At 37.0% G+C, this 17806-nt stretch overlaps 1 protein-coding gene across 9 annotated transcripts in view; it reads right to left on the minus strand.

Moving 5' to 3' along the window:
• Window positions 1-17806, minus strand: part of LOC134740478 (GTPase-activating protein skywalker) — a 110856-nt gene that overhangs the window by 36341 nt on the left and 56709 nt on the right. For all 9 annotated transcript variants that reach the window (XM_063672959.1, XM_063672963.1, XM_063672962.1 and 6 more), the window contains exon 4: window positions 15431-15635. In XM_063672959.1, coding sequence (XP_063529029.1) covers window positions 15431-15635 — 205 coding nt within the window. The remainder of the gene's footprint in view (window positions 1-15430; window positions 15636-17806) is intronic.

Genomic DNA, 17806 nt, shown 5'->3' on the forward strand with positions numbered 1-17806 from the left:
ACGTCTTAGTTGCGGCGGCGAATATGTTTCCTTTGCGTTACTCCTGTTGCTGAAGTGTTTGTAATATAAATGCCTTCTGTTCTAATTACTTTTAGAGGAAAGAGGAAAAGGGAGAGGATCGTTGGAAACCACTTAGATTAGTATTTGAGAATCATACGCGATTAACGCGATTGCGTTTGTTCAAGCAAGTTTTATGAACTTTAAGAAGACACTGAACTTTACAAAGAACTGCTTTTAAAAGAACTTTAGAAAAAAGGTTTCAATGGATTTGTTTTTGTTATCCATGATCATTAAAAAGTTCTATACGAAAAAAACCGTAGTAGGGATAAAGTTTTTAAACATATTACTCGTAAATATTATTTCATGCTCTTTGTTCACCAACAGTATTAAAATTAACCACAATAATAACGCTTCACATGCCTCAAATCCCAACGTGAACTTTACCTAAGCCTCCGTAATCCCGCTATATCTATGAAACGGCAATTGCTCGAAAATCGCGAGGCGTTGATATAGAAATTTGGATTAACCCAGTTCCAGTTCGAGACAAGTTGCTCACTTTGGCAAGCAAATTAAGGACTCGGGGAGATTAAATTATTAATTAAGTACCGCTTTCAAATTGTCTTCGGTTACCGCGATAGTTACTCATGAAATAAAACTATGAAAACGAATACGGGGATGTATTATAAATTCAATATACGCGATATAATCCGTTTTCATAGTTTTACCGCTTTGAAACTAAATACTTGCGACATTTTATTTCAGATGATATAGGTATGTCACATGAATATGATAAATGTGATGGCATAGTATTTGACAGATGCCATGGATGTTAAGGAAAAGGCAGCGGACTAAATGTATGACACGACGAAATGCAAAATGGTGAAGGTTGGAATGACAGTGACGATAAATGAAAAAATTACATAGTCAGGTCATAACTCAGCCGCCAACAGTTTTAATTTGTGTTATAGGTAAGTATTATTAATTTTACTTATAAAGAAATAGCGGATTGATATGAAATGAATGAGTTGATTCGAACAAAAATGATTTAATAATGTTTTTGAAGTGAAAACTTCTTTAAACAGTAATCAATAAGTACGTATTAGGTAAGATAAAATAATAATAAGAGCGCACCGCCAACAAACTGTTACACAGTTTGGCGAAATTTTTGTTACGAAATTAATGAATGTTCTCTTTATATAACAATAAAAAAAAAAAAAAAATAAAAAAAAATAAAAAAAAATAAAAAAAAAAAAACGATTATGGCGGTAACGGTAGGTAAATGTTGAATCGCATTACAAATCTAACTGAACACACAAAATTGATCGTGAATCACAGATTAGCGTGTCAAGCATCCTGCTATTATGACAAAAAATAACAAGACTGCTTTTGCTGCGTATATCATTGTGAACAATCTTCACATGATTTGTTTAATTTTGAGTCTTTTAACACGGCCAATCGTTGGTCAAACAGGTTCATAAGATTTTTTTTTAATGTATGTCTCCCGAATTATCAAAGACGGCGGGACCGATTTGGGAAATTATCTTTAAAAAAAATACAGTTGATCTCATTGTCATCATAATATCACGATACTTATTACTTGTATATTGGTCCCTTGTATCTTATTATGCCGCCGAAAAGTACAAGTAGCAACCAAAATCACTAATAGTATTCGCTCGTATTTTATTATGCAATAGGCGAAGCTAAGGAAGAAAATATGAACGTGCGCGGTCGTAACGTCTGTGGGTTACCGTGAAAAACGAAATTTCGTTATATGCCATGCAATGACGACCGGTATGGCCTAGTGGGTAGTTACCCTGCCTGTGAAGCCGATGGTCCTGGGTTCGAATCCCGGTAAGGGCATTTATTTGTGTGATGAGCACAGATATTTGTTCCTGAGTCATGGATGTTTTCTATGTATTTAAGTATTTATATATTATATATATCGTTGTCTGAGTACCCATAACACAAGCCTCCTTGGGCTTACCGTGGGACTTAGTCAATCTGTGTAAGAATGTCTTATAATATTTATTTATGCCTCTATATTGCACAAATATGGAAGTGCGATAGAGAGGCAGATAACGAAATTTAGATTTTCGTTTTTGACGATCGATAGGCCCTCTCTCCCTGAAAGTGCTGATTACGGCGGGTGATAAATGGGCTAATGGGAAATTGGCCGCCTACACAGGTGAGCAAGTGACTCATAGTTACATAACGGTAAGGACTTAGGGCATAGAAAAATAGTTTACTTGGCAACTGTGCTCAATCTTTTTTCAATTTTAGTATAAAATATCTAAGTTATATAGCAGAGGGATTTGACTAACAAAATTTTAAACTGACGTATACTTTCAGAGTTATTGAGGTAAAACCCGCGCGATAGCCTAATCTTCCGTAGCATAAGTTTTGCGCGGCGCGCCGTATGTTCTGTTCCTTTCTAATTTCCTGGCTTTACGCCCCCTCTTAAATAACTCAATAGTCAATAAGAAACACAATATCTATTTCGTTGAGTTTGAAGGCTACAATTTCCGATTCAACTGTAAAGTCTGCAAATTCGGATTAAATTCGGATAGGAACAGGAAAACGCACTCAGACGAAACTTCGAACGGAGAGCTTTCGGTTCGGGTTGATCTAATACCAAAGTTTTCAAATCAATCCCGCCTTAGGTGTGCCTTTATATATTTGTATTGAATTTGAGTTATATTTGTCTACCTGTGTATCTAATGAGATCTTCATAATATCTTGTAACGGGATATATAGTAAATTAACTTTATTCGTATTATTCATGGAAAAGTAAGGCCTGTGCATACCGGGACCGGGTGCGTGTGCACATGCATGTGCGCGTTGTAATATACAGATCCATATGAGAGACGGCACACCGCTTGCGTGTGCACAATACATTTACTACTTTTGGCGTCTTATTATTGATTTGTTTATTTTATTAAATTATATTTATGCCTTTATTACGTAGTAGTAGTAAACACTTTATTGCACAAAACAAGTACATAACAACAAACAAATGAAGGACAATCAAATTATTTGGACAATTGTCAAAAACCCGTGAACTACCGTGTCAAAGTAAATTCAAAAGACTGGAAAAACTTAACATACATACATAATTGGTCAGTTACCATAATAAAAAAATTAAGTGTGCATAGTCACAAGTATGTGCTAATGTAAATAAACCATTGTAGATAACGATTACTACGGGTTCACTGAGCTATCAACTACAACTCAAGGCGAGTCATTGACAACTCCAACAAGTAGCACAACTTTCCATATACGGCACCGTAGTGAGAAACTTGAAAATTAATAGACAATATCAATTTAGAAGTTGGGATTGAATGTAATTTAGATAGCAAAGTTAGGTAGTAACTGATATCTATTGAAATATAGATCAATAATGGGATTTTCTTGTTTACGTCTAGGTATATAGATAAGCGATAATTCTGGTACAAGTGTTTACTACTAGTGATAAAGAGGCCAATATTAAACGTAGTGAATTAAATGTAATTAATTTACAACCTCCATAAGAAACGTTTATAAAACGGGATTATATCGTACCTAAGTTATTTTTTAGAATTAGCCAAAAGACATCTAATTGGAGAACATACGAGTTCATAATCAACCATTTAGAAAACGCGAAGCGAGAATTTACTGCCATTCAGTTTCATGGAGCATTCGAACATTAATTTTAGGCATTTGTTCCAAAGGACGAAAGCAAAAAGTGGAAATTAAATGCTTACAATTTTACTGTGTCTCACGAATATATATTATTTTGATGGAATTCAGAATTCATTCATTCATATGTGCAAGTACCTAAAGATAGGTTTTTAATGTGATGATGAAATAAAATCATAATGGCCATGGAGCTGAGAATAACAAGGCGGACCGAACAAGTATTTATAGTGTTACGTACGAAAATTATAACTATAAATTGCAACAGCATGTTTGTATTCGAACTCAGATTAGGACTTACCAATTCTTTAATTCATTCATTCCTAGGATTCGAAACAGTTGTTCAGTAGTTGGGAATTCACCCGGATTATGCTTAAATAAAAGAGATACATTTTATACTCCGCTTTCCGATTCCATTTTCAAAGTCAGCGCACATCCTGATCCTTTTCCCAAAAACACGAATGTTTTAAATTTTTACAATGTTAACATCGGTCTGTTATTGACATGAGTCTGTTTGCTTTGCACATCGCCGCCCGGTTGCTACAAAAAACTACGTGCGATGTTTCAATTCGGATCCTCCCAGAGGCAACGACCTCACATTTATGGAAGGCAAAAACGGAATCATTGTCACTCAATAAAGAGCTGTTATGTAAATAAGTACTTGTCGTAATGATCCAAACATAGAACATGAAGATGCGGGAAATAAAGAAAATTCACTAAACAGTTTTAAAGTAAAAATGTGGCGCGAAGCCAAAAATCCGGTGAAGATAATATCAAACGGAGCTGCACTCAATAGTCAATATAAACAATCTAGTACGCGATGAAAATAATTAATTTACTGCAATAATCCTTGCTCTGGCATTAAAAGGCCAACCACTTACATAGCAGGTATATGTTATATTATTTATTCTAATGAATCATATGTAGCTATTTATAGATGCATATTGGCAAGTAGTGCTATCTGAAAACAAAACTCTATCACAGAGAAGTGACCGTTATGACATTAAACTTAATGCTCCTCGTGTTAAGATTGAAATCGGAAGTCTCAAACTGGACTTGATGCCTTTCGGGTTGGTGAATACGTGAAATATGGTAGAAGCGATTCTAGTATTGTTGTAGGTTTCAAGAACAGATGTTGAGTGTTACGGGCCAGTGAGTGTCCACTGGGTGGCAAATAGGCTTCGCGGACAGGTGTCGCGGGCATCGCGGCAACAAATGTGATGTAGCGTGCACAATAACAGAAGGAATTATGTTACTGTTGACGATTATTTGTTGAGAGACGCTTGTTTTTTTTCGTAGAGATGCTATGGCGAAATATATGTATTTTCACGTAGGATTTGAATCCAATTTCTGGACTATTTTTATTGGTTATAAATGTTATAATTCAAGCGTTAAGAGACAGAATAACAACCAGAAAATTCTCCTAAGCTATCCTAATAAATTGAAAATATTTTTTACCTAGTAGTCTGTGAAGACCAGAACTAAAAACAAATTTAAAATTAATAAGTCTCTTTCTAATCTACATGTTGACAAGTATAAACGTTATTGAAAATTGTTGAGATATCAAAATTCGAGCACTAAAGCGTTTTCTAATAAAAGAAATCAATTACAATGTCGTTAATAAAGATTTAATGCTCCGCCTGTAACGAGCCACGTGACAGTAAACATGACAGCAATATGCGGTTCCAGAGATCGTAAACCTCTTTGAAGTAGCAAAGAGAGTAATAATAGAGTGATGTACATGTACAAGCTTAATAAAAATGTTAAGTTATACTTTAATATGGACAAGTATGTAAATGTCAGTACAATTTACATAGAATGCGATCGCGTTCATTGTAATTTAGCATCGAAGGTCGTCAAAATATTTCAATCCATAAATTTTTATTGTGGATGTCTGCGTAATATTGTCAAAAGCTAAATATTAACGGCACAATTTGTTCCAAATTTTTGTACAGAATGTATTTTTTTCTTTTCAGTGTAGGTAGTCATGACAATGCTACAGCTTAATGAAAATGTAAATTTACCCCATTTGATAGTGAAATGCATTCTAATATGATGCAATGATGATGAATATAATGCAAATCTACACATAATATTTCCCGTATTAATTATGCCTGCGAATCAAAGTGGGTTGGATGGAGAATGGAGATTCATTATTAACCGAAAATGAACCGAAGTAATTAACAATTTAACGCACGACGAAAACACAATTTCGTAAATCATAATTGATTCGCGCTTGCTAATTATTGATAGGCTTTGTGTGCAAAGCGCCAATGATGAAATTGTAATTTTGACGAATATTTGTGTTTAATGAAATGAACCAAGGTTTACTTTAAATATCCTACTAACAACTAACATCAAGTTGCTACATATATAAATGAAGTGGAAGTTTAAAATGTGATTTCTGAATTTACTATTTTTTATATTAACTACCAAGAAATCAACTGATTATATTAAAACGTTACACGTTTCACGTTAAAAGATGCTAAAGCTACAAAGAAGAAAAATGCTTAAATGTTCCCAATTGGCCCGGGGCTATAAAACTAGCTAGGGAGAACACAAAGCAAGACCATGGAGAGAATTAAGATAGCGAAGTGTTCCCGAGGGGTCACGACCCAGATTCCTTAACGATGCGCGGGTCGAAGCACTGTGGCGAATGCAGAAAAAGGTAAGATAAGACAAGGATTAAAGGTCGGTGAACTGGAACGGATTGTTTTTAGAAATGAAGCTGAAAGAAGCTTTTGGTTTTTTTGCAGTTTATGGTACAAATCGGTTTTTTTTATAAAGGCTTTTGAGTAAAGAAAGCCCTTCCACGTAGTGATTTGCTAGGTTAAGGATTGTTACGGCTCGGAATCAAACAAATTATATTTTTGAACAAAGATGCACATGTTTTAAATTATCATTCAAAAAATAAATTAACGCTGGTATTTGTAAAATAAAATCATAACAACATAAATACATATTAAAATGGCGTATAACATAACAACAAGAAGCGAATTTGGGCGATTTTATTTCTATGCCGTAAATATTGACATTTATCACTAAGACAATTCCTAATGACACGCACGTGTATGGTCTTAGCTTCTATTATTTAAGTTTCCGCTAGAGTTAACACAAGGCACTTCTCATATAAGTACCTAAAGTTACAATAAAAAATACAGAAAATGTCTGACGCATGCATGTCTCATTAATTATAATAACAAAAGACTAGCGAAGCCATCCACGAGAACGTAGAAATGTTTGAATAAAACGTGTATAACGGGTAAAAGTGAAACCGTGTTGAGTGGAGATAAAAGTCAAAAGAGTCCTTTGCAAATAGCCGAGAGCGAGATATTCGCAACTTCGCAAGTACTCACAATATCTTGACCCACATAAAGTACGGGCGGCGACAGAGGTTTCCACCGACCTTATAGCTAGTGCTTCAGAGGTTAGGGACCTAGTTGCAGAGTGTACGTCGTACGTGCCGTGAGCGAACGAGTCGAGATATTGGATATCTTTTACTACAAAGTCTAGCATAAGGCTAAATATGGAAAGGTAAATGATATTCATTAGTCAACAGCATTTACGGAGCCAGCTTTTGGAATTTGTTTTGAAAGTCCCTGTTTGACCGAGCACACGGTAAATTTATACAATGAAACTATCAGAAACGAAATGAGTGTAAACAACCGCATAGTCAATTTTACAAATTTATAAACAAATTTACTACAATATTGGAACAAAGGTTTTGAAATTATTGAATTGCCAACCTCAAGTTTGAATTATCGAGTAATATCGATACAAGTACAAATTAAGCAAAAAAGTTTATCATGTCAAAGCTACTACATTTAATACATCTAACTCATGGCAACACACGCCATCGCATAAATAACACGCGCATTTTGCATAATACCAGAACTGATGATTCTGTAACCACAAATATCTATAACGGCTGCCGGCTATATTAAACATGGCAATACAGAATTTCAACGCCTTTTCTCCAATAAAACAAGTAATAAATGAACGTACAAGGATGAAATATTCAAGACGCGAAATGTACCGGATATTACTTTTCCATTACAGCAACACTACTCGGGAAAATAATACCATATTTGGTATTATACCTTATCTTTGATCCGGCTCTTTAATGGATAACGTGGCTTCCTGGGATGTGCGATATTGAATTTCATTGATCCGTATCCGTATTGAAGAGTTATGCTGATATAATGCAGGGTGCTTTATAATATGGGTCAAACACATCTTACAAAAAGGTCTCTTCTCTGGACAATACAATAAAAGCTAACGACCCGGGTACATATATCAGGGTTTTCTTATTTGATTCCCAAGTACTGAAAGAATCCGCCTGTAAAGCTATGGTTTACTACTCCATCCATATATTTTGTATGGAGACAGCCTCTATATTAGGGCACCGCTATCCTAACCATTACCCTTATTTCTCCTCTTTCGATTATATGTTTTTATTTTGTTAACGATTTTTTAGGGTTCCGTACCGTAAGTGAAAAAACGGGACCCTATTACTAAGACTCCACTGTCCGTCAGTTCGTCGATCTGCCTGTCCGTCTAACTGTCACCAGGCTGTATCTCATGAACCGTGATACAGGCCTTACACTTACTCGTCTCTTAACGTTTCGACGCCGTGTGCTGAGAGCCTTACAACTACGCTGTTTGATTTTGCTACAGTAGAAAATGCTTCTATAGTTTACGAGATATTTGCATTTTTAAATTACCCCGCTTTCGAATTTACCTTTATTACGTAACGTTGTTTTTGTATTATTTAGATATTAGTAGGTATACATTTCTTACAACACCTTTTCTTTATGAAATAAGAACTCTGTTTGATCTTCCGCTGTGTTGTTTGCGCGGGTAGCGTTAAATTTCACAGACGCCAGTTCGGCTGGTTCTGCCGCTATTTCGGGACCAGACGCGATTGATCCGTCTACCGTCTACGGAACCCTTGGTTTCTAGTTAGACCTATTCGTTCCGAAGATTTTTAGGGTTCGTACCCAAAGGGTAAAAACGGGACCCTATTACTAAGACTCCGCTATCTGTCTGTCTGTCTATCTGTCCGTCTGTCACCAGGCTATATCTCATGAACCGTGATAGCTACACAGTTGATTTTTTTTTGCCGTTTTTTGCGTAATGGTATGGAACCCTTCGTGCGCGAGTCCGACTCGCACTTGGCCGGTTTTTTGCGTAATGGTACGGAACCCATCGTGCGCGAGGCCGACTCGCACTTGGCCGGTTTTTTTTTTAATATTCTTTTACAATGTTCGCTACTCTTTCAACAATTCACCGACTTTTCAAATTTAAAGCCAATGTTGTTTATAATGTATATTTGGATGTTTGTTTCTTCTTCAAGCATGCGATTTCAATTCCCAGTACTAAAGGGGTACTAACTAAGGGAGGGGGGATTAGGGGAAGGGCGTATATGGCAGTTTAACGACGCAGACGAAGTCGGGAGCAGAGTAGTTCATAATAAATCTGTTTTATAATCAAACGAGATTATAATGAAAACCAAAATTGCAAACAGAAAAATAACTAGAGGAACGCTTTATTTGACTGGATCAGACAAAATTAATCTACAAAAACTGCCCAAGAAACAAGTCACAGTATACTGAAACGTCGTACTTGCACAGTTGATGGAACCGTATGCTTTATTGGTCTACACTTCTACATGCAAGTCCTACAGTAGACACTATAAACATCAAGTAAAACTAAGAGATTTTCACCTAATTACAAAGGAATTACCTTATTAGAAACTGCGAATAGCTACAATTCTTTCGTACTCAAACTTAAAAAATACCTAGTCTCTGCTGCCTTTTACTCGTTAAACGAATTCTTCTGATAGGAATAGAATGTCACATGAGTCCTGCATATTTAAAACATTATAATATTATATATAATAAACATTTGGTTAACAATTGTGTACCGAATTTATAATAATGCATTGTAATTTTAATAATTTAATGTATGTGAATAATAATGTAATTTAGAATAGCATTGTAAATTACTATGACGTGTAAAATTTTAATTTTATTAATAAATGATTGTATTGTATTGAATAAATTTCTAAATTGTAATCAATTTACCATCGACAATGTCCTTGGGCGATCTGCGGCCTACAAACCCGAGTTTACGTGACAAGAAACCATTTGGAGTGTAAACTTCGACCTTCTTTTTCTTCATTGTTGATACTACTTCTAAGCCTATTTTCATGATTTTCAAACCCCGTATATGAATGATGAAAATATGGGTTTAATCTGACCTGGAGTCCAGGACCCCGATTTAGATATGAATTTATTGTTATGAAACGGTTATGGATACGATCTGTCAGCTGACAACATGCCCCGGACCCGAGTATGTCCTTAAACTACGTCCAAAAGAGAGGTATGGGCACTGTGAATGACATCTCGCTTTGAGTGGTAGGGCACAGGACAGCGGATGTCATTCCAGATCTAGAGCAGAGCCCAACTGGGGAGGTACCTCCACCTTACAGAAAACCGCAGCCAAATAACACTAGACCCTACTAATAGTGTTGTGTTCCTGCCGGTGAGTAAGGTTGCCAGAGCTCGAGAGGAGTGTTAGGGTCGGCAACGCGCATGTAACTTCTCTGGAGTTGCAGGCGTACATAGGCTACGGAGACTGCTTAACATCCACCATTGCCACCGACGTAGTATAAAAAAACATTTACACCAGTAATAAACGTAGTCATTAAAATGATTCTACTTCAATGGTATAGTGAAATTGAATGAATAGCAATAGTCACTCAGCAATATTTCGAACAATGTAGTAGAAAAAATGGATTAGCTAATAAGTACCGTTACAACTACAACCTTTGTACCGGAACCAAATTATATGTTTCGTACACGTTGTGTCATAGATCTATGTATGATCATAGAGAAATAAGTAAGCATAGAGTAGTTAGTATACATCAGTTTTGTTACCCAAACGCTTATTATTTTTGTAGTCGACAATCGACATCCGTTATAATAATTAGCTGAAAATTGTTGAGCATTAGACTTTTCGTTCGTCGCGACATGGTAAAGTAGCAGTACTGATAAATCCGCTATTTAACGACTAGATGTCGACTACCAAAATAATAAGCGTTTTGGTAAGAAAACTGCTGTACGGAGTGAGCACTCTATGCTCACTTATTTATCTATGGTATGAATTAAATAAATACCGATATTAATACCAATAGGTGTGTTCAGGCAATGTATGTAGAGACAAGTCTACGGGGATATTTTTTCAAATTATGTAAGACTGCTTTCTACATACTTTCGTAACCGCTAGGAAAATTAGATCGAGGATCAAACAAAGGCAGGTTGGGTAAAGGTACGAATAATCACTGAATATCAGTTACTTCATGCGAATCAAAGGATTGTATTACGTATTCATATTTATTAATAATGTACACATACATTACACGTCAAAATACAATTACAAGTAGTGAAATAACAATAACAATTTTAATTAATAGCAACATCGAAATCATAATGGTAAAATTATTCACAAATGCAGATAAATAGCTAATTTCATATTGATTGTCAGATTGTCACTATGACAAGTTACGAAGTGGCACATAGATAAATTCATTGACTTAACCGTAAGCAAATGGAGATTTTCATTGGAACAATTTCGGAAACCTAATTACACAATAGTACTCAGTATCACCCCATTTACCAATCTACTTAGATTGCCGGGCGTGGCGTGTCATGTCCTAGGTCTGAATTATGTCATCCGACAGCCGTGGGCGGCTCTAGTGGATAATATACTCGTTTATTGCCGAGATGGGCTGTGTTCTGGGTTATGAGGCGATGTATTAGCCTTGGGAGGGGAGGATGTGTGTTTAACAATGATATTGTAATCTTTACCAACGAGGTGGAAGTTGCCGCGCGTCGTGTCCTGTGGTGAGGTGTGCGATGCATCTTGTATCTTCATACAGATTACATGTGCACACCCAGCATCACTCACTCTTGGCACTATTCTAGTGTAATAGGAGAGATAAGAGAGAGAAGAAATAGACAAACTTCTAAAAACAGTTGTCAAAACCTATATAGGAAACCTTTTATTATTCCTCATAAGACTACATCTGCGAATATTTACGATGTCATGACCCTTTCATGTAGGTATAATGTCTACTTCAAAGGCAAATATAAAAATCTTCACATCAAATAGTTGTCTCATGACTCTCATGTAAGTCATGTATAAGTATATTTGGTTGCACGTAGGAGAAAATAGCTATTCAGAGTCGGGTTAGTAATACTAAATTCCCTGATAAGTACATAAGAAAACAGTGCTAACTCCTGTTTACGTAGGGGGCAACTCCGATAGCAGTATTTACTATTTCGTTTAGTGAGAGCTACATGCGACATGGTCACGCAATACGATGCTATCGCTACCCAGGGGGTAAAAGTCCGATAGTAAAATAAATATTTAAAGTAAGAATAGGAATGACTAGAATAGGCAGTATATTCTCAACTCTCTCAGCTATCCTTAAAAATATGCTTCATTTGGTTTGGAAAAAAAACATAAAAAACAGTCGTTTCGTTATCCGGATAGTTACCAATGAGTGAATTGAATTGATTACCACCCGTCCCAAACAAACATTCTGTGACTCAAACAAAAGGTTTTAAAAAGACTCGGACGTGTAATTTGGGAAAGCTAATGAAAAAGATCTAAGGCCCCGTGTAAGCAAAGTACAAAGGTGAATTAATCAAAGCACTTTACCGGAAGAGGAAGGTTCGTCACGCTCCGACAGGTCCGCGACAAACAGCATGTAATGAGTGTTTTATTCAACGTTTTTGCACGACCCTTCAACCTTTGTCGCGGAATCGCACACGGAATCGAATTTCAATAAGATTTTTAATTGAATGAACGCATTAAAAATGCGCCGAGCATCTGGCTTTCGCTTCAGACATTCTTGTTTCGGAATTTTCAAAGCATACAATCAATTTAAGATTTACGAGATGAAATAAATAACAAGTGCACACAGGCACGCTAACAAAGAGGTTATATCTAAATCATCGGTAGGCATCGCTCGGAGCGGTACAAACACATGAAAACACGGATCCCGTAGCGGCACTTGTTCCAAGACCGTGCCGTGACAAGCCTGGCCGGAAGCCAACCACTAAACCCAGCCCTTTTATGCGATACCAAAGAGAATTGATTGTAAGTAATAGAGAGGCAGTCTGAGCACAAAACATGCCCCTTAATTTGACATCCTAAACAGATGGCGCTGTACCTACTGCGCCGTATGTTTTGCAGTCAGTCGGTCACTGAACTTTTGACAATCAGAGTTACCGCAAAATGTATGTAGCTGTACAGCTCCATCTCGTGTACCTGTCAAATTCGAAGGACGAAATCGTCTTAGTTTTTTTTTTACGCATCTTAGTCAATGTATCTTTGGCGATACTATTAGAAACTGAGTTATTTTTTGCGCGAAAACGATGTCGCGCCGTCTAAACTCCCCCAGTATCTCGGCGTTGCATGATAACGCCAGTGTCACGGCCGGGGAACGTTCGAAAATAATTATCTAGCGACATTGACTCGGCGGCAATAATAAAAACAACAACACAAACAAACAACGAGCCAAAATCGACGTGTTATTCCAAGACTTTAATGACTTAAACTTGCATGCCATTAATTAAATCACGCACACATAAATAAATGCGACGAAAAGATTCACAAACGGTGCGTCGCATGTAAATTACGTAACTCCCCGATGAATAAAGCCCTATGAAACTCCACAGAGAGTCCATTGTCAGGACTATTGCACGCCGGTTCCCATGATATTACATTATGTGGCGTTGATTAATGTATGCATTGTTTACACGAGTTATCCATCAGCGGCAAGTACCGAAGTTGGAACAAAATAACAATATATCGCACAAAGAGATGCTTCTTGTTAATGTTGGTGCATTTTGTATGCTGGGATATCATAAATGATGTGGCGGAGGACAATGGAGGAAATTGACACTTTTCTAGCCATCCGGCGGCCAAATTGATACGTCGGCGCAACCCGAGCTACCGCCTCATCACGGCGTGACGGCACGTTCTTATCCCAATGCATATGTATTGTCTGATAGACATCGATCAAGCTCAATTTAGCGAAATAGGATACAAAAATAACAACATATCGATCACAAGCGTCTTCGCATTCCTCACAATTGCATGAGAGAGTAGGAAGCGGGTTGAAATTGGCAAGCACGACGCACGGAATGCAAATCTGCGACGTTCCTGATGGGGTCCCTGCGGTGGGAAGCCAAATTGCAATATGAATTCCGAACTCTGGGACGCAGCGCGAGAGTCCAATTCAGATCTCTATGAGATCGATGGAAGATACTACGATTACCTAAGGGATTATTGTTTATAAACAGATGGAACAGAGTTGAATATTGTTTGCAGTTTGTAAGATAGTGACGCAGTTGCAGAGAGGAGAGTCCTCCGGCAATTTGCCTATTGCCGAGTTCAATTATCGCCCCTCGCACTCATTACTGAATTAGTCCGACAGCGACGTAAAACTCGGTGACGCCTCTGCTCCTGAATTGACGCTTCGTAACCGGTTCACGTCTGTTTACTCTGATTTCTTGGCAAAATAGAAGTAGCAGACGGCGTTAAACTTTTACAATTCTTAAACTAGCTTGTGTGCACTGTACAAACTAATCATAGTAAACGAAATTTAAAACGGTGAAGGAAACGGTCGATAAAATGTATAGTATTCTATGAATCGTATATTAGACGTATATCCGGTAAGGCCAACCAATTAAACAGAAATAAGAACATGTATCCCCTTTCCCAACAATTATATGTACAATAACATCACACATATGGTATAGTTGATCTTAAGCGGTCATTAAGAAGTTTATCGCGGTAAAGATAAGCGATGAGGATGACTAATAGTTTAGAGAGAATCAAGACAAGATTGTGTACAATATGTTGTTAACGCAGCTCGCTATAAATAACTTATCTCCGCTCGATTCGTAAAGCGGTTTATGATAACAAGTCATCGGAAAGGTCGCAACCTACGATAACAAGTATTCCCAGCTTTATACATTATTCCCAGTAAAACTGGAAACATGACTTATGATTTATTACACCAAACCAGTTTGCAACCGTAAGTAATAAATTAAAATTTTATTTTTGGCCTCCTAAAAGCGGCCTAGAACTCCTAGAAGTTTATACAAAGAGAATCATTAAATACTGCTGGTATTAAGAAACAGTTTCATTTCGCTATAAAGTCGTGTTTTAGGTCACTAGCTTTTAAAATTTTGTCAATTGGCCAGATGCTAACTGACTGAATAAACTGATTGGAAATTCAATGAACAAATTTTTAAATAAACAATTCGCATCGTCCAATTTGTGGGGAATGACAAAATTGTGCCAACTATTGACATATGAATTAATTTATACACGTGGTAAAACTGGGACAGGAAGCATAAAATTTATCACTGCACAACCATTCCTAGTTTCACCTCGGAGTTGATAGTAAAGATAGCAATGGTTTTGCAAGAACTAGAAACAACTCCAGATCTTGCAGTGACGTTCGGGTCAGAGTCAGAGCCGTTCATGTTGTATCAGAATACAACACGAACACCGCTAAGATACGTGTTAGGAGAAGGAGTGTTTTTCCATCTTCAGGGTTTTTTTTTCAAATGGAACCATCTGAGCTCTTGCTCTTGAGCGATAGAGAAGCAAATAATGAAAATAAGATTTTGGGTCTTCACGGCAGACTCTCAGTATTGCTTATCGTAAAACTTACCAGGCATAAAGTGTAGCAGGGCAGCCGTGATGGGGTAGAGGCTGGGGCTGTACGTGATGTCGGGGCAGGCATAGCCTAGCACGGAGACGACCCGATCGGCGACCGCGCGGCCCTTGCGAGTCAGGTGGTAGCCGAGGCAGTGCGTTGCCTCCACGAAGGGTGGCAGCATGATCGGCTTGTCCGGTAACTCCACTGTTCCGAACACCTGGGGACAAAGCATAAGCTAAAATTAATATCAATCTAAAAAGTAAAACAAAATAGCTAGCTTAGTTTATGATGGACAGTATAAAGCGCAGTGAGTGTGTGCCTTTTTCGACAAGAACCCAATAGCGGCTATAACTGGCCTTTTACTCGTATATCGTATATAGGTATGTCAATCAAATCTGCGTTATGTGCAGATTTTATGGGGCGATGATGCAGCAAAGATCACTATGTATATATCAAAATAAATATTGTAGGTCCAGTCAAGGAATTTAATAGGGAATATTACGCGAAACTGCGTAGGGGGCGCTACTACCACAATCTGAGGGTCTATCGCGAAACAAGAATATCAAAATTTCGTTATCTAACATCTCTGTCACTCTTGCCTATTCGAGCGATAAAGAGGCAGAAAGCGAAATTTTGGATTCGCGTTTCCGTAGGTCCTCTGTAAACAAACCGCCTTGATGCATCAATGTCATATTTTTTATCTCTGAAAACTTGTCAAAAAACTGTTAAAGGCACAGTATGTATGTTACTCTATGGTTTACTAAAGGGGCTAGTGCTGCACTCTGGTGGCAGAACATTGTATTGTAGTAATACCCCCTAATTTAGTACCATTTCGTATCTTGTCACAGTGACAATAGTATGAGGTGAGATTACTAAGCAAGTAAGTCGTTGTGAAGCAAGTTATGGGGAACATATAGCATTAACAGTATAATTAAAATAATTAACCCACTATAACCCATAAACATTAATAAATTAGTATTCGAATTTACAAATGACTTAACTTAGTCTTCACTCATTTTCTTCAGACTTCTATATTGTGATAGATTAGATTGTGTAGATCTAGATATTAACACAAGAGCAAAAGGGCTAATTTTAGTAACCGAGATTATGTTGACCACATCCGGTTAATGATAAAGTAATTCAGTTTATATTGCCACAATGAGCAGCTAAATGGACTATATCTTTATGATACTTTCTCACGGTAACCCGGTTACCGGCAAATCTATGTGTTAGAAACTTCATAATTAAATATACTTTACAATTACCCAACATGTTGTTGCCTCTCGTCTTGTTTTGGTGTGTATGTACCAGTATGCGCCAGTAAATGGTAAATTGATTCTGGTTTTAAAGAGCCAATTGAAATTCGCAACGGACAGATAAAGTTACTTTTTAAAGCGGAGGATACAAGTGTAACTATATATGCCTACGATGTGCCCCAGAGGAAGGATTCATTCTAGCGCTTATTCATGGAACTCTATATACAGATACGGTTTTAAAAGTGACTCAAAAACACTAGAGCAACATGATATACCTAATCTGTCATAAACTCTATCTGAAAATCTATCAAAATAAGAGAAAAATCAAAAATCGTCGCCATTAAAAGTGTTATGTTAGAGAGTAAAACTCAGACACTGATATTGAATTAATACCCGAGTCTAAAAACCTGAGTCGACTCTTTAAAAGTAAGGAGTCTAAGGACTCTGGTTCTTGCCAGCACTATGTGTAACACAAACGAACAATTGCCGATTGATATATCGTAATGGAAGCCGAGGCTGATCCCTTAATTTCCGCCGTCTATAAAGCTGCCGTAGCTCTGTGGAGTCACGATCGCGCTGCAGAGATATTTTCGAATCGGGGATCTTTTGTATGAACATGCAAATTGATTCGTAAACACACATAAATTTGTTATCCAATCTAGAGCCGACACATTCACGAGTTGAGCCGTGATTATCCACTTTGCGAGCAAGGCCGTCGAGACATACAAACATTTTGCCTGGCTACACTGCCCGACCGACTTTGCTTTGTCTGCGTAATGTTTTCATTCCTTTGTACAAGTTTTCAGACCTTTTCGTATTCAAATTCTCTTTAGTACTGTGTAATGACTAGAAAAGGTCTGAGCATCTTAGCAAACTTTTGAATTTTATATTTCTTCAGTTTATTTCACTGTTTACTTGTTCTTTTTATAGAACGCATAAGACCGCTGATTCTCCGATATCTAATTTAGAAGCAATTGACCTATTTGTCGTTGTAAGATATATAAATTCGAAGATCTTGTATGTTAAAATACACAGCACAAGCAGTAATTACAATGTAAAAAACTACCACTTTAAAGTTATTTATTACATGTTGTTTGTTGAAAGTTGAAACATTCTCAACCACGTCATGTAG

Source organism: Cydia strobilella, chromosome 4 (assembly GCF_947568885.1).
Source record: "Cydia strobilella chromosome 4, ilCydStro3.1, whole genome shotgun sequence".
NCBI lineage: Eukaryota > Metazoa > Arthropoda > Insecta > Lepidoptera > Tortricidae > Cydia > Cydia strobilella.